Genomic DNA, 18,550 nt, shown 5'->3' on the forward strand with positions numbered 1-18,550 from the left:
GGGGGGGGGGGGGGGGGGGGGGGGGGGGGGGGCTCTGGGCCACGCTGTCGCTGCCTCTCTGATGCCTGACCTCCCTCTAACTCCTCTCCTGCTGGACGCCTCTCCTGAAGCCGTTGCGTCGGCGTCTTCCCTGGAGTTCTGGGCGGAGCTGCTGTAAACCACCTCGTACTCCCTGTCGCCTAACTGGCCTCCGTCGGTCTCGGAGGCTGCGTTCAGTAGGGCTGCAACTAATGATTGTTTTCATTGACAAGCCCAAGATGACTTCCTCAGATGTCTTTTTTTTTTGTCCACAACTCACATATATTCGGTTTACTGTGACAAGAGCAAAGAAACCAGATCATATTGACATTTGAGCTGCGATCAAAAGATTTTTTTAAAAATTACTCAAACTAATTAATCCATTATCAAAATAGTTGGCAATTAATTTAATAGTTAACAACTGATGGATTATTCGATTAATCGTTGCAGCTCTTGTGTTCAGTCCCAGTTTATGTTCATTGGGAGTCTGTTGAGCCTGGTTCTGTTGCCCGCTTGCCTGGCTCCGGTTTTGATGCCCTTTCCAGCGTAGCTCCAAGCCGGCACAAACACTCCCCTGGTGATCCCGGGATGGGCAGAGTCAGCTAATAAGGCTGCTAACTGTAGCTGCTTTTAGCGAGTTAGTTCAGATAGCCGTACAGTTAGCCGCAGTTAGCGGCAGTTAGCAGTTCCTCTGGTGACAGTCTGCCCCCGATAGACAGCCTATGTCCCTCTCTTCCGCTTCCGCCTCGTGGCCCCTTTTTTCCGGAAAAAATATGTACAGTAGTCAACAGAGAGAGACTACTAATGTCATGATCCCGTTAGAATTGTGTCCTGAATTACACACTAGATGTTTGTCAGTTTAAAAGATAATTAAATAATAACGTTAGCTTCAGTTTTGTGTGAAACCATTCAATGAAATACATTTCTCGTCTTGCACAATATACGTCACCAATATGTTTGTGGTGTAATGCTAAGCTAAAGTTAATTGCTTGGTTGCTAAAAGCTAGGTAGCTTAACTATGTTCCACACACAGGTGTATCTCACCTGATGTGTTTAATCCAACAACTCCTGGTACTTTCATTACATGATCTACACACTGAAGCTCTTAGATGTTAGCTTCTGTGACTTTAGCTTCAGCAACGTTAGCTTCAGTGACTTTAGCTTCAATAACGTTAGCGTCAGTGACTTTAGCTTCAGTGATGTTAGCATTACTGACTTTGGCTTTAGAGACGTTAGTGTCAGTGACTTTAGCTTCAGAGACGTTAGCATCAGTGACTTTGGCTTCAGAGACGTTAGCGTCAGTGACTTTGGCTTCAGAGACGTTAGCGTCAGTGACTTTGGCTTCAGAGACGTTAGCGTCAGTGACTTTGGCTTCAGAGACGTTAGTTTTAGAGATGTTTGCGTCAGTGACTTTGGCTTCAGTGATGTTAGCTTCAGTGACTTTAGCTTCAGTGATGTTAGCTTCAGAGACGTTAGCATCAGTGACTTTGGCTTCAGAGACGTTAGCGTCAGTGACTTTGGCTTCAGAGATGTTAGCGTCAGTGACTTTGGCTTCAGTGATGTTAGCGTCAGAGACGTTAGCGTGAGTGACTTTGGCTTCAGAGACGTTAGCGTCAGTGACTTTGGCTTCGGAGACGTTAGCGTCAGTGAATTTGGCTTCAGAGACGTTAGCGTCAGTGACTTTGGCTTCAGAGACGTTAGAGTCAGTGACTTTGGCTTCAGAGGTGTTAGCGTCAGTGACTTTGGCTTCAGAGACATTAGCGTCAGTGACTTTGGCTTCAGAGACGTTAGCGTCAGTGACTTTGGCTTCAGAGACGTTAGCGTCAGTGACTTTGGCTTCAGAGACGTTAGCGTCAGTGACTTTGGCTTCAGAGACGTTAGCGTCAGTGACTTTGGCTTCAGAGACGTTAGCGTCAGTGACTTTGGCTTCAGAGACGTTAGAGTCAGTGACTTTGGCTTCAGAGATGTTAGCGTCAGTGACTTTGGCTTCAGAGACGTTGGCTTCAGAGATGTTAGCGTCAGTGACTTTAGCTTCAAAGTAGTTAGCTTTAGTCATTAAGAGAAACAGGTATGACGTCACATTCGCAACTTTTGGGTTTGTGGTCTTTGTAATTACATATTTTCACAGTCTTGAACTTTACAGTTTTATGACAAACTGCGACTTTCTTGATCTAAATTATCTTTTAAACTGAGAAACGTGTGTAATCAGGACACAATTCAAACGGGGTCTAAACATTAGTTGTCTCTCGCCGTTGACTAGCATACATGGTAGTCCACAAGAAGGGGAGGGACTTAGGCTCTATTTGTTTGGAGTGGGATTTCGACAGGTGGCCAAAATCTTGCAACTCTTACACATTGCACCGTTAAGCATAGAAAACAGCAAGTTGAATCATTTGGAAATTTTTAGTGGATGAAAACTGAATTTCTGTCAAGAAATGAAGGCCTGGTTCTCTTACAGCTGTCAGTATTTCTGTTTTTATGGTCTAAAGGTTTACAGCTTCTAGAAACGAAGGTTTTTAGTGTGTAACATCAAATCAGTGTGAAGTTTTTAACACCAGCTGGTGTGTTCAGGAAAAGAGGCAAGATTGGTTGATCTTTTAAATCTTGTAAATGTGGGTTTTGTTAATGTAAATAATATCCTGTTTCTTTGTACAGTTTCACTTTAAAATAGAAAATGTTCTCAATATTATTCTTTTACCATCTCATGTTGTGTGTTTTATAAGAGCATTAAACTGCTTTAGACGTTTTGCATTAATTGATTATTAATTTATTATTATTAAGTCATTAAAATGTATTGTAGCTACTTGAATTTAACAAAACATCAAATTATGATGATCATTATTTGTATAATTACGTATTTTATTATGCCAATTTTGATGTTTGATTTTTTTATTCGTACACACCAAATATATAAATTACAAGAAACTTTTCTTATAACAACATTGTTGGAATCTGGTAGGGGCAGGTTTGGTTATTAGCAAAACTATCAATTATAAAACAAAGTTATTAATTTTACAAAAATATTAATAAAGACTAAGAAATGCAGGACACCACTCTGGAATCAGTGACCAATAAAAAAAGAGTTTCAAAAAGTGGTTTGCTCACCTATTAAATGTCAATAATGAAACCCTATTGAATGGTAATAGGTGGACAGTGAAGGGTGAATCCTTACTCCATCCCAGCTGTTACTACAATACCATACACAGGCAGGTGCTGGCTTAGTTTTTATAGGGTGGTGTTATTGTCTCCACACATGGTTGCAGTTAATACAAGCAAACTCAAAACCTAATTCTGTGTTATAATCATTAACTACCACTTTACCACAAAGGAATTAGCCTGTGTTATAGTTGCTGACTGGAAGCATGGCTGAATAAACAGGCGGGAGCCCAGTTTGGCGGTCAAACCTACGTGATAAATGCAACAGGAATTAAAAAATCATGCACAGGCTACTACCAAGAGCAGAGGGGGTCCAGGGGGCCACTGGGGGCCCTAGAATCAGTCGTTCCGCCCATGTGATCTTCCCCCTCCTGCAGCTCCTGTTTTCAGACAGACTGAGTTTCCACCGGAGCGGCAGGAGAACAGTGAACACTGAAGGAGGAAGGCGGAGGTTAAACTAGAAAGCAGGATTGATCTGGTGATGAATGTCCTGATTATTCAGGTGAAGAAAGCTCCGCTGTGAAGCTCAGATTCTTTCTTCAGAGAGTCACGGGAGAAACTTTCTGTAAGTCTGTTTTTATTTCTTCCTCCATCTGAGACACTTTAACTCTGCTGTTTAATCTGTTACTGAAGTGTGAACGTTTTCTTTCTGTCGGACCTCAGGTGGGCGGGGTCAGCGGCTCCACGCGGCTCGTGATCACAAACAAAACAAACATCAGTTTAATTCTGATCAACGCGTTTAATGTGCACAGACAGTTTGGTTTAAATACACTGCAAACAAGAAAAGTCTTAAATGATCATTTCTTCCTAATAACTTTGTTGTTGTAACTTTTATTTTATTCTGAAACTGAACACCTTCAGTTTTTACTACCTAATAAATAAACAATTAATTTACAATAACTTTATAATAAGTTTATCAGTTAATTTAGTCCAAACTTTGGAGGTAAAATAAGAGTCCCTTAAAATATGTTTAATTAAAAAATATTCAGATTATTACCATAAACCCAAGTGACCCTCACATAACAAAACATTAAATAAGACTTATTTACATCATTATTTGCACCAAGAATATCAGAATATCTGTTGTTTGTTCATTGAAATAATTGATAAAATCAGAATAATGATTCAAGCTGTGACTTTTCCTGGATGAACGTGGGAAACTGTGTCTTCAGTGTTTGAGGATGTTTGTGAAACGGTCGACTGACATGAAGGAATCTCCTCCGATTAAAAGACTCAACCTGTAAATGAACTCTGCTGCATGCTGGGAACTTTTCTTTCTTTGCCTTTGAAGTTTATTCTGGACAGAACGTCTAAAACTGTTTCAGCATCTGATAGTTGATCGTTTCTGATCTTCTACTGCTTCCTGTTTTGCTTCAGGAGATGTACACGTGTATATGTGTGATGATTTAAAGAGGGTATAAAAACTTTATGATTCTTGTGTTGTAAAGACGATGCAGGAGTTTCTCTTCTGGTGTCCAACTTCAGTTTGATTTTTCTGACCGGTTCTGTGATCTTAAAGGTGTAATGTGTAAGATTTAAAACATTCATTATCCCTTCTTACATCTTGTACCTTTACGTTGTAATTCTTTTTCATTTGCCTATATTAGCATTCTGCATGTTTATATCAAACCAATCTGCTGTGTTGAAGAAGACTTGAAACTAGCGACTGAGACCAGAAACTCATCAGGAAAGTGTTTACTGAGGGAATAAATCAGCTGACAAGTAGAAACATTTTCTCATAGACTTCTATACAGTCACACTTCTTTCTGCAGCCGCTGGAGTCGCCCCCCGCTGGCTGCTGGAGAGGACGCAGGTTTAAGGCTTCACTCTTCAGACCCGGAGGTTCCTGCTTGTTTTCAGCGGAAACTGGGAGAGAAAAGTTTCCCTCCTGATGATAAACTGTGTTGATGACAAGTGCAGATGGGCGAGAGAGCTTCACCTCTCTCTCTCTCTCTCTCTCTCTCATGCTGAGTTTTGGCTCGATGGTGGGAAGCTGCTCTGTCTTTACACTGATACTGAGTGTGTGTTGGTGTGTTTCAGCATCTGTGTAACAACTGAATCGCTGACTGCAAACATTCCCATCAGCCCTCTGGTTTCTGTGTTGCTGCGAGGTCGTCTGTTATCTCGGTTTCCGTGTGAAGTCAGCTGATCGTCAGAAGAAATTATTTGTCAGATCGATCGTCCATCAGGTGCTCCCCCCACATCTGGTATCAGTAAATTCTTCTTCCTGTTTCCTCATTCGCTCTAAACGCAGCCAAGGTCAGTGGAGGAAGGAGTGCTCACATGTTTTACTTCAGTCACACATTCAATATCTTAGTGAAAGTAAAAGTATTACCATCAAAATAAAAGTACCAAAAGTAAAAGTACAGATAATGCATACTAATAATATGTATTAGATTACTGGATAATAATTATCGCTGCATTCATGTGTTAATCACTTTAATGCTGCAGCAGGTGAAGCTGACTTTATATTCTGCCGCTTAGCTTAATCTATAATGTTGTTTTATATTTTGGATTAATAATCTCAGATAGATGTAAAGAAGTACAAAATATGCTCTCAGAACATGGAAATACTTACAGTACAAGTACCTCAAAATTTTACTTTGAGTAAATGTACTAAGTTGCATGTCACCTCTGTTTACAGAGCAAATAAAACTTTAACTTTAACATTTCAGCAAAACTTAATGCTAAAGGTAGCAAAGCTAATTTCGGAGGTGGTCATAATAAAGTAGTTAAATCATTGAAATGCACATATAGCATATCGTGTATTGTAAATGCTGTTACTGTATACTATAAAGTAGAGACGATAATGTCAGCGGGTTGAAAAGACCTAAACTTATGTATTTTTAGTTTTTAAAGGCAACACAAAGATATAAACTCTGACATTAAAACCGTGAAAGGTTTGTTTTTGTCAGTTTTTTCCAGATAATATTTCATAATAAAATATGTTTCAGGTGGTTTTATTGTCCCAGATTAACAGTAACGTTAGCTTGTTCATCGATAACCACGTTAGCTTTGTATGTATTTATCCAACCTGAGTATATTTTTCACACCTAAAACACTAAGCTAGTATTTGGGATTAGCTCCTGACTGTTTCCTGACAAACTTAACTTCATCGACATTAGCTTCAGCTTCTGTTTTTCAGCTTCAGCTGTGCTTTGTATTTAGCACTAACATGCTAATTGAACATGGTGAATATGTGCTAACCCTTAACGTGCTACATTAGCTGCTGCTAATAAACTCTGGTTTATAAACAAACAGCATGTTAGAGGCAGCAAGATTAGCGTTAGCATCATTAGGAGTCTCTCTGCAGTTTTGAACTTCACGTATTTAACTTGTGATTTTCAGAAACATGTCTGGAAACAATCAACCAATCACATGATTACTACAGCAACACCCGCTGTGTTGTTCCTGCGTTCGAGCTGCAGCACTAACGTGGACTTAGCAGGAAGCAGAGGTTGACTTTTAGATAAAAACGGTATTTAAAAACAGAAAAATAAAGTGTATTTAGCAGCTGTGAGCGGCTGTGAAGCCATGTAAGGCAGCCGGAGAATGTGAGAGCGTGTTAGCAGCATATTTTAACTGTGACAGCAGGAAAACCAACAGCAGGCCGGCTCTGTTTGTTCTGAAAACACAAGCCGCTTGTTCCACTCAGATGAAACCGTTTGCTCTTCCAACAAACATCTAACCAACACAGCAGGAACTCAAACTGTCTGATGGAGCGCTCGCACCGAGCGTGCTCGGTGACCAGGAGTCTGTCAGTCGATCTGAATCCCCCAGGACCGGAAAGTCAGGAGGTTACCTTAAAGTCAGAGTTAACGTTTCCTTTAAATAAACCCAGTTTCACAAAACACCCTTTCTCCTTATCTTGAACCTTTGTTAAACAGGTGCACAAAAGACATAAATTTCTTTTTTGGCCAGAACAAAATTGTCAGATTTCTCTTAGGTCTCCTGGATGGACCCACCGTCACTGTTTCCTGTTTGCTGTTATTTATGGATCAAATGTGCTTTTTTAATTTGTGCTTTCTTTTATTAAATTCCTCCAGCAGTCCAATCCGTTCCTCCTCTGACCAATTTGGTTTTCCTGTCTTCGTTTCTTTCCACAACATTTCAAGTGCTGTTGCAAACAGTCTCAGTTTTACTGCTGTCAGTAGGGATGCACTAAATCTACAGCAACCGAAATTAATCGTCCGAAAACATGAAAAAAAGCACTTTCTGTGTTCAGCCTAGTGAGGAAAAAGACCGAATAAATTTTACCGAACAGTCACGTTGACGTGTCGGCAGTGTGGGAGCATTTTAGAGTGTCAGAGCTGTTTGCAGACGCTGTTCTGCTGAACTGTCTCCCAGCACATCCGCTCCATCTGTGGCTGACTTCTTAGAAAAGAACCGCTTTGAGTGTTTCTGTCACAGTTTATCAAACCGGTTCGGACTGGATGAATTTAGCACGAGGAGGTGAGAATAAGGCGTCTGTACAGGATGGAAACAAGATTAATAGGATTATATTCACAGAAGTAAAAGTAAAAGTAATTGGACTCATGTAATTTACTTTACCGGCTCCTCTCGGGCCCCGGACCCCCCCGCCATAGTCTCTCCACATCCTGTGGGAAACACTGAGGAAAAAACTCATTTTGACTGTTTAATTTATGCAAGGGGTAAAAAAAGGCAAAATATATGTGAAAAACCTTGTTCAGTATTCAGGAAAGATTCATTTGGTGCGTCCCTGACTGTAGAATCTCTCTAAATGTAGTAAAAACCCTTAGCTGAGGAGAGATGAAGTGTCAGAGTTAAGAGCCTCAATCAGCGGAAACAGACACACTGACTTCTCGGCCTTTCAGAACGGCGGCGTATATGTACACGTACACTGCTGATTGGGTGACACCTGCGACACACGATCCAAACGAGAGGAAACGGACATCGGAGCCCGTCGTCAGATCTCTGTCGTTTGGAGACTGTAACAGAACTTCAGATTAAATGTGTCCCAGCATGCACCTGGCCCTCTCGCCTCAGCGCCTTGGAAGACTCCAGGTTTAGGCTGAAGAAGCTTAAAGCTGAGATGAGATCAGCTAAGTCAAGAATTAAAGTGCGAGTCAGTAACTCACCCGAAGCTTCACCGAACACGAACTGATGATCCTTTTCATCCTTATAAGGTCAAACATGTGGAGCGAGTCACATGTTGGCGTGATGTTGGCGTGTTCACACACATGATGTTTTTATCTGCATGTCTTTCATCTGTTCATCCTTCAGCTCACACCAGAGTGAGCAACATTATGAACGCTGCGCCGCCTCGCAGAGAAATACAAAGCGAGGGAGAGTGAACATGGGGGGGGCGGGGCTAATGGCAGCTAGCACAGTTAGCAGCAGAGCTACGTGGGTTAGAGGAGGAAACCTGCTGCAGGAGGCCGAGACTCACATGATGATTGGCTGATATCACTCTGTGTTCGTTCTCTGACAGCAGGATGAGCAACATCCGGTTGGCTTCCTCTGCCGTCTCCAAGGTAACAGGCCCATCACCAGGAGGCAGTTCCCTCGGCAACGAGCCTCCAGCCTTCGTCCTGCCTCCACGCAACGCCAGGGTCGCCCTGGGGGGAGACGCCCGACTGGAGGGGAAGGTGGGACACAGTTTAGCTTCTGAGACACAAACATCACAACAGGACCCAGACCCAGCATGTCCCTGCAGGTCCCAACAGGTCACTGCAGGTCCCAACAGGTTCCATCAGGTCCCAACAAGTCACTGTAGGTCCCAACACGTTCCATCAGGTCCCAACAGGTCACTGCAGGTCACTGCAGGTCCCAACAGGTTCCATCAGGTCCCAACAAGTCACTGTAGGTCCCAACAGGTTCCATCAGGTCCCAACAAGTCCCCACAGGTCCCAACAGGTCACTGCAGGTCCCAACAGGTTCCATCAGGTCCCAACAAGTCACTGTAGGTCCCAACACGTTCCATCAGGTCCCAACAGGTCACTGCAGGTCACTGCAGGTCCCAACAGGTTCCATCAGGTCCCAACAAGTCACTGTAGGTCCCAACAGGTTCCATCAGGTCCCAACAAGTCCCCACAGGTCCCAACAGGTCACTGCAGGTCCCAACAGGTTCCATCAGGTCCCAACAAGTCACTGTAGGTCCCAACACGTTCCATCAGGTCCCAACAGGTCACTGCAGGTCACTGCAGGTCCCAACAGGTTCCATCAGGTCCCAACAAGTCACTGTAGGTCCCAACAGGTTCCATCAGGTCCCAACAAGTCCCCACAGGTCCCAACAGGTCACTGCAGGTCCCAACAGGTTCCATCAGGTCCCAACAAGTCACTGTAGGTCCCAACACGTTCCATCAGGTCCCAACAGGTCACTGCAGGTCACTGCAGGTCCCAACAGGTTCCATCAGGTCCCAACAAGTCACTGTAGGTCCCAACAGGTTCCATCAGGTCCCAACAAGTCCCCACAGGTCCCAACAGGTTCCATCAGGTCCGAACAAGTCACTGCAGGTCCCAACAGGTTCCATCAGGTCCCAACAAGTCACTGTAGGTCCCAACAGGTTCCATCAGGTCCCAACAAGTCCCCACAGGTCCCAACAGGTTCCATCAGGTCCGAACAAGTCACTGCAGGTCCCAACAGGTTCCATCGGGTCCCAACAAGTCCCCACAGGTCCCAACAAGTCACTGCAGGTCCCAACAGGTTCCATCAGGTCCCAACAAGTCACTGCAGGTCCCAACAGGTTCCATCAGGTCCCAACAGGTTCCATCAGGTCCCAACAAGTCACTGTAGGTCCCAACAGGTTCCATCAGGTCCCAACAAGTCCCCACAGGTCCCAACAGGTTCCATCAGGTCCGAACAAGTCACTGCAGGTCCCAACAGGTTCCATCGGGTCCCAACAAGTCCCCACAGGTCCCAACAAGTCACTGCAGGTCCCAACAGGTTCCATCAGGTCCCAACAAGTCACTGCAGGTCCCAACAGGTTCCATCAGGTCCCAACAGGTTCCATCAGGTCCCAACAAGTCACTGTAGGTCCCAACAGGTTCCATCAGGTCCCAACAAGTCCCCACAGGTCCCAACAGGTTCCATCAGGTCCGAACAAGTCACTGCAGGTCCCAACAGGTTCCATCGGGTCCCAACAAGTCCCCACAGGTCCCAACAAGTCACTGCAGGTCCCAACAGGTTCCATCAGGTCCCAACAAGTCACTGCAGGTCCCAACAGGTTCCATCAGGTCCCAACAGGTTCCATCAGGTCCCAACAAGTCACTGTAGGTCCCAACAGGTTCCATCAGGTCCCAACAAGTCCCCACAGGTCCCAACAGGTTCCATCAGGTCCCAACAAGTCACCACAGGTCCCAAAAGGTCACTGCAGGTCCCAACAGGTCAATGCACGTCCCAGCATGTCACAACAAGTCCGCACAGGTCACTGCAGGTCACTGCAGGTCCCAACAGGTTCCATCAGGTGTCAAGATGTCACTGCAGGTCCCAACAGGTCCCGGCACATCCAAATAGGTCCCAACAGGTCCTGGCAGGTCCCGGCAGGTTCCAACAGGTCCCGGCAGGTTATCTGATTTGTGTCTCTTCTGGTTTCTGTCTTCTGTAAAGACATTTTTGTTGTGTATAGTCTTCTTGGTAAGAATGTTGTCAATAATCCCACATCACCTGAATGCACTGCCAGTCCACAGCTCTGTGAAGAAAATCAAAACATGGAGATTAATGGAGCTGCAAGGCCTTATGGGAGTCGAGCTCGAAGTCATCAAACAGTCGCCACATCTGCACGCCACATGCTGCACACACACACACACACTCACACACGCAATGCTTGTGTTTGATTTCTGCCTCTGTCTGACTGGAGGATCTGCTGACGAGAGACGTGTTCCCTCCACGTTCTTTTGATGATATCGTTAATAAACTGGAGCCTGGGAGTCTCCTGGAGAGCGTGAGCAGACTGCAGGTCAGCTGGCTCCTGGAGGACTGATATTTGTTCACGTTATATTCACTGGACATTTTTTCCCCACATCAAAACACACGTAAATCTATTTTACATAAAGTTTTCTCTGTGGATACTGATGTCAGTCTGTCTGACACTTTACTCCAGACTGAACCATGGATCAGACCTTCATGTTCCCCTCAGGATGTTCATCTAGCGCCACCATAAGGTCAACATGCTAGTGTGTCCAACTCTTTGGTTTAGAAGGCATCCCATGAGCCTCATCTGCACTGTGAATACTGCTAATTATCTAATGTTAGCATGCTAACACGTTAAACTTATGGACATTATACCTGCTAAACATCAGCATGTGAGCGTGCTGATGTTTAGCTGTTAGCACTGCTGTGTCAAGTACAAAGCTGCTAGCAGGCTGTTAATTAAAAACAAGCTGACGACAGTTTATAACGAATCGGACCATAAAACTGCTCAAACTGCAGACAGGCAACCAAAATACCAGATCAAGGAACAGTCAGATCGTTGGTCGTTTGGTTAATTAATCAGGCGTTGTGCTCGTCAAACAACAAAGTTCAGCCCGAACCTGAAATCAGCCGGAGCTGATACAGTACGGGCTTCACGATACCAGAAAGTTAGCAGTCGATACAGATACCAGTAAAATTCCATGATACTCGATACCCAATTTAATACCACGATAAAAAACTAATGTACTTCAACACAGACTCCTTTATTTATACAACATTTGAACAACTAACAGCGGTGAGAGGATGTCCAGGACAGATGAGAGGCGGGTTAATGTCAATCTGTAAGATATTGACATTACTGCCTTGAAATATGCATTATTAATTATTAAATTAATTTAGTTATTTAATTTTCTGAACTTTTCTTTGCAAACTCTCAGGTGTGAAATGTTTCAGGGTGGTCTCTATCTAACTCTGTGATGTTTATATTGAAAAACAAAACATTTACTGATGATTGAAATGGATCGTATTGCACAAGTATTGACATGTTTTCAGAATTTTAGCATCACCTTGGTACTGAAGTATCTGGTCTGGTGACAGCCGTTGTACAGTCCTGCTTCAGAGGCCTGACTTCAGTAGCTGATGTCCAACTGATATGATCTCCTTCCTGCTCCTCACATGTTTGTGACACCCTGATCTTTCCTCTAGCGCCACCCTCAGGACAAACTGAGCGTGCTCAGCAAGTTGTGTGTTGGTTTTGTGTCCGTAATGAGTTCTGCGGCCTGTAGGGGGCGCCGGGCAGCTCCTGATCAGTTTGCTGTCACACCAGTGGTGATGATGGCGTCTGTCTTTCAGGTGCGTGGTCATCCTGAGCCTCAAGTCACGTGGTACAGAGAAGGGAGGGCTGTGATTGGTGGAGAGCGTTATGTCGTGGAGCAAAGTGGGCGGGGCACCTTCAGCCTGGTGGTGGGCGGAGTCAGAGAGGAGGACCTGGGCCGTTATACCTGTCAGGCAACCAATCGGGCCGGCAGCCGGCAGGTTACCGTGGAGATCCTCCGGCAAGGTTGGAATAATACTACTGACACTGATACTGATACTACTATGCTAGGATTACTCCTGCTAATACTACCGCCGATACTACTAATGCTAGGATTACTCCTGGTAATACTACTACTAATGCTAGGATTACTCCTGCTAATACTACCGCCGATACTACTAATGCTAGGATTACTCCTGCTAATACTACCACCGATACTACTAATGCTAGGATTACTCCTGCTAATACTACCACCGATACTACTAATGCTAGGATTACTCCTGCTAATACTACTACTGATGCTAGAATTACTCCTGCTAATACTACTACTGATACTACTAATTCTAGGATTACTCCTGGTAATACTACTACTGATACTACTAATGCTAGGATTACTCCTGCTAATACTGCCGCCGAAACTACTAATGCTAGGATTACTCCTGCTAATACTGCCGCCGATACTACTAATGCTAGGATTACTCCTGGTAATACTACTACTGATGCTAGGATTACTCCTGCTAATACTACTATTGATACCACTAATGCTAGGATTACTCCTGCTAATACTGCCGCTGAAACTACTAATGCTAGGATTACTCCTGCTAATACTACCGCCAATACTACTAATGCTAGGATTACTCCTGCTAATACTGCCGATGCTACTTATGCTAGGATTACTCCTGCTAATACTGCCACTGATAGTACTTATGCTAGGATTACTCCTGCTAATACTGCCGCCGATACTACTAATGCTAGGATTACTCCTGCTGATACTGCCGCCGATACTACTAATGCTAGGATTACTCCTGCTAATACTGCCGCCGATACTACTAATGCTAGGATTACTCCTGCTGATACTGCCGCCGAAACTGCTAATGCTAGGATTACTCCTGCTAATACTACCGCCGAAACTACTAATGCTAGGATTACTCCTGCTAATACTGCCGATGCTACTTAGGCTAGGATTACTCCTGATAATACTACTACTGATGCTAGGATTACTCCTGCTAATACTACCGCCGAAACTACTAATGCTAGGATTACTCCTGCTAATACTACTATTTATACTATTAATGCTAGGATTACTTCTGCTAATACTGCCGATGCTACTTAGGCTAGGATTACTCCTGGTAATACTACTACTGATGCTAGGATTACTCCTGCTAATACTACTATTGATACCACTAATGCTAGGATTACTCCTGCTAATACTGCCGCCGAAACTACTAATGCTAGGATTACTCCTGGTAATACTACCGCCAATACTACTAATGCTAGGATTACTCCTGCTAATACTGCCGCCAATACTACTAATGCTAGGATTACTCCTGCTAATACTGCCGATGCTACTTATGCTAGGATTACTCCTGCTAATACTGCCACTGATACTACTTATGCTAGGATTACTCCTGCTAATACTGCCGCCGATACTACTTATGCTAAGATTACTCCTGCTAATACTGCAGCCGAAACTACTAATGCTAAGATTACTCCTGCTAATACTACCGCCGAAACTACTAATGCTAGGATTACTCCTGCTAATACTACTATTTATACTATTAATGCTAGGATTACTTCTGCTAATACTGCTGATGCTACTTAGGCTAGGATTACTCTTGCTAATACCACTGCTGATACTACTAATGCTAGGATTACTCCTGCTAATACTGCCGATGCTACTTATGCTAGGATTACTCCTGCTAATACTACCGCCGATACTACTAAAGGACGCTGACAGGTTGATCTTTACAATTCTTATTAAACTCTCATTAATATAATTAATATAAATCCTGGACACAAGAATCCAATTCTGATCAGGTGAAACTCTGATTCTAACACTGATAATCCTGCAGGTTTCCAGGCTCGACCCGAGGGATATTTAACTGTGTGTGTGCATGCGTGTCCGGTTTTACTGCGTCGTAAACAGCTTGACGGGAGTTTCCTGTTTCTCAAACACATCCAGACTCGGTCAGAGTTTCTTCACACTCCGTTAAACCAAACACCAGCACATTGACTAAACAAGCTAACTGAACGAGAAGGCCGCTTATATTTATGAATATTGGTTCATTTAATCTCTTCCTTGCACACTGTCAGGTGTGAGCAGGGTAACACCTGACGCCTGAGGCAGAGCTGATGCAGGTCAGTGATTTTGTCACACACATGGAAATAAACAGGCTGAGGCAGGACAACACATCTGACTAGGAGCAGGCAGGAATCAGAAGTCCAGTGAACCGGCAGGATTATCGTAAATTACCTTCAGTATTTTGTTCTCTAATGCTCTCATGTTTCTCCGCCTGCAGAGAATTCTGGGAAGAAATATGGCCTCCCGTCCTCCATGAAAACAGGGTGAGCTCTTCTTCTTCCTTCTGTCCTCCATTAGCCGGTCATATGTTTCTCCGGATCAGTTTGTAGAGTCGGCTGATCAAAGAGGTTCAGACTCAGACCTGCTGCCGGCCTGAGGATCATCCAGGAGCAGTGTGGTTCAACCAGTAAATCAGATGTGCGGAAAACGTACTTACAGCCGGAGGGGTGTTGGTGTTTCCACCTCTAACATTTTGGACCGCTGGTTCAGATGGCTACTGCTGTCTTTTCATGTGACAACAGTGAAGAAATGACACTTTGCTCCAGTGTAAAGTAGTGAACGTACAGCTTGTATAACAGTGTAAATCTGCTGTCCCCTCAAAATAACACATCACACAGCCATTAATGTCTAAACTGCTGGCAACAACAGTGAGGACACCGCTAAGTGAAAATGTCCAAACTGGGCCCAATTAGCCATTTTCCCTCCCCGGTGTCATGTGACTCGTTAGTGTTACAAGGTCTCAGGTGTGAATGGTGAGAAGGTGTGTTAAATTTGGTGTTCTTTCTCACACTCCTTCACCCTGGTCACTGGAAGTTCAACATGGCAAAGAACTTTCTGAGGACCTGAAACAAAGAACGGCTGCTCTACATAAAGATGGCTGAGGCTGTAAGGAGACTGCCAAGACGTCTTCCCGTGTCATGTCATGCTCATAGAACTCCATTTCCCATGATTCCAGGTGTCCCCCTGCTGAGAACAGGCCCAGTATCTGGAGCGAGAGCCCACCAAAGTTCATCACTAAACCGAGCCGAGTGTTCACCGAACTGGGACAGACCGGAAAGTTCTCCGCCAAAACAACCGGACGCCCACAACCCCGGGTCACATGGTACAAGGTGGGAATAGCTTAACTAACACCTTAATGAAGGTCTTTTAGTAGTAACATCAGTCCAAGATGAAAAGGGCTCATCTGTCTGACTCTCTATCAGGGGGAGGCGGAGCTTCAGTCTTGTGGGCGGGTCCACATGTACGAGCGCTCTGGTCTGCACTTTCTGGAGATACAGGAAGTGCGTGCGGAGGATGCAGGAAGTTACACATGTTCGGTGACCAACAGCGCTGGAACAGCGACCGCCACCGCCGTACTCAACATCCAGGGTGAGACGACCAATCAGAGTCCAGGAGGTTGTGATTGAGAGTGAATAAGTGAATATTAATATTTCCGTCCCGTGTCTCCTCCCAGGTGTTCCTGATGACTCCTCCAGGTGAGTGTGCCCTCTCACCTGTCTGACAGCTTCGTGAAGATGGCGGTATCAAACTGTGTTACTGCAGACGTGTTTTCCAGGATCAGACGATGGTTCGACAGTCAGAAAGTGCCAAACTCATGAAACTCATGAAACAGAAACCGGAGTGCTATTTGCTTCTTGATATGTACGTAGTTCCTGTTAAAACACAAAGCTAGGGGGGGACTTGTCGCAAATATTGATTGACATTTGCTGTAGCCGATAGCGCTGAATGTGCGTTACCCCCACACCCCGGCATGCAGACTCTGTGTGGACTGGTTCCAGCTCCCGCCGGGACCGAACACATCCTCAGAGCCAGGCTGACGGGAGGGAAGACGGTACCGAGGAGGTTTTCTTGCCGGGTTTGCGTCTTGGAACTCCGGGACCGGAGTCAGCTAATAGGACCGCTAGCAGCCCGGCTAATGTTAACCAAGCTATCTAGCTACAGACGCAGACAGATAGTTAGCAGCACTTAACGGTTTAGCAAAAACTAAAGCTCTCTCCATCCTGAAGCTCTGTAACGTTAAATCCCCTCGGTACCGTGTTCGGTCCTGAAAACCTCCTAACACTAACACTCCCCCAGAGCTCCGAGCTCCCAGTCCAGGCAGAGCCGGCTAATATGACAGCTAACTGAGCTAACTAACAGCAGCTGGTAGCAGTTAGCTGTTACTGTAGCAGCAAGTTAAGCTGTAAGTCTGTTCATCAGCGAACTCTGTAAATCACAGATAGTTCAGGCAGAGCAGCCGGGGGACATCAGAGGGAGAACCAGAAAATATTGTTCTCCATCAAATATGATCCAGTTTCACCAAAATCAGTTAAAAAGATGCGTTTTTGTTTTCGTACAGTAACGTTAATCAGTGGGGGTCCAATGATCGGCCCCCAGAAACACTACTCTCCAGTTTTGATTTCATGGGGACTTAAAGGAGCAGTGTGTAAGATGCGGCCAACACGATGAAGAAGACGTTGTGTTGCAAAGATATCAACTGTAGTTAGCATGCTAACCAGCTAGCCTAGTCCTGTGTTGTAATACCACTTTGTACCTGTAGAGGCGACAGTCTGGCTCTACACGCTGTCGCTGCCTCTCTGATGCCCGACCTCCCTCTCGCTCCGTACGTTTTGTTTTAAGCCTGTTTGTCGCTAGCCAAAATTAGCATCCCAGCTAATATCACAGTTAACCTGAATTACAAATGCACCTAACTAACCAAGCTAGCTAGCTCCACCCACTCGTCCAAATATGGTCACGTCTGGTTCCAAAAAAACAAGATGTCGACGGCCAAAATGCCAAACTAGAGACGCTGCTGAACCAGGTTCTGTCGCCCACTCGCCTTCTCTGGTTCAGTCAGACTCAGTCAGCTAATGGGACGGCCATCAGCTGTGCAGCTAACTGAGCTAACCAGCTAATGGCAGTTAGCAGCAGCTGATGTGTTTTTAGAGGTGGACTCTCAGTTCTTACACACCTTTAACATAAACTGGGCCAAACTGGGTTTCAGATTCTTTCCCTCCAACACAAAACGATCTCTGACAGGAGACTAAACCACGTGATGTTTTTATCATACTTTATAATTAGAGTTAGGGTTAGCCTGCACCAACTGGCCACTTCTTCTTCAGCAGAAACAAGTTTAAACCCTAAAAGTACCCAGTTCATCAGCTCTCTGCTGTAACACATTATAGATTACTAGTTACTGTCAAATGAGAGTAAAAATATCCAGCAACAGGAAATAACGTTTCTCTTTTACGCCGAAATGTTTTGCAGTGTTGGTGAATTATTAAAAAACAGAACACCACTTAATTTCGGGTTAAAATGTGTTGTAACAGCGTTACTGAGATTGTAACGGGTATAATATGACAGATATTAGTGCGTTACAGGCCAAACATTACTGTAACGTGTTCCTCCTGCTCTGCACTCTGAACAGACAAATGTTCATCTGATCCTTAATAAAAAAGACTTCATCAAGCCCGGAGATGTAAATCAGTATATTTCCTGTTTTATATCAGGCAGCAGATTATATTGAGTGTTACGTTCCCTCCAGTCCTCCCCGAAATCATCACTGCAGACCAGGGGCCGAGTTACAGAAGGTTCCGGTCTTAAGTCTTAAGTTCAGACAGGAAGAGTCTCAGAGAGGATTTTTCTCAGTTTGGTATTACAGAAGCAAATCCTAACTAACTTTAGGAATCCTGTCTTATCTCAGGTTAGCAAATCCTAAACACTCAATCCCACATCGGTTATCAACCTTTATGTCTGTTACCTAGCAACTGATGCCACTTTGCTCATCTCGCCGAGCTAAACGGCTTTTAAACGCTGTTTTTTTTAAATGAAACAAACTGAAAATGGAGCAGAAACAACAACTGTCATTGAACTTGAAGTCAGATGACTCAGAGGTGTCGGTAACCTC

At 44.5% G+C, this 18,550-nt stretch overlaps 1 protein-coding gene across 1 annotated transcript in view; it reads left to right on the forward strand.

The window, feature by feature from the left end:
* Window positions 1-3,478: 3,478 nt before the first annotated feature.
* Window positions 3,479-18,550, forward strand: part of LOC123974006 (myosin light chain kinase, smooth muscle-like) — a 27,272-nt gene continuing 12,200 nt past the window's right edge. The window contains exons 1-8 of the mRNA XM_046054419.1: window positions 3,479-3,739; window positions 8,627-8,783; window positions 12,401-12,608; window positions 14,882-14,927; window positions 15,620-15,773; window positions 15,867-16,032; window positions 16,118-16,139; window positions 16,443-16,495. Of these exons, the coding sequence (XP_045910375.1) occupies window positions 8,631-8,783; window positions 12,401-12,608; window positions 14,882-14,927; window positions 15,620-15,773; window positions 15,867-16,032; window positions 16,118-16,139; window positions 16,443-16,495 (802 nt within the window). The 5' untranslated portion in view covers window positions 3,479-3,739; window positions 8,627-8,630. The remainder of the gene's footprint in view (window positions 3,740-8,626; window positions 8,784-12,400; window positions 12,609-14,881; window positions 14,928-15,619; window positions 15,774-15,866; window positions 16,033-16,117; window positions 16,140-16,442; window positions 16,496-18,550) is intronic.

This window comes from Micropterus dolomieu, linkage group LG07 (assembly GCF_021292245.1).
Source record: "Micropterus dolomieu isolate WLL.071019.BEF.003 ecotype Adirondacks linkage group LG07, ASM2129224v1, whole genome shotgun sequence".
Lineage (NCBI taxonomy): Eukaryota > Metazoa > Chordata > Actinopteri > Centrarchiformes > Centrarchidae > Micropterus > Micropterus dolomieu.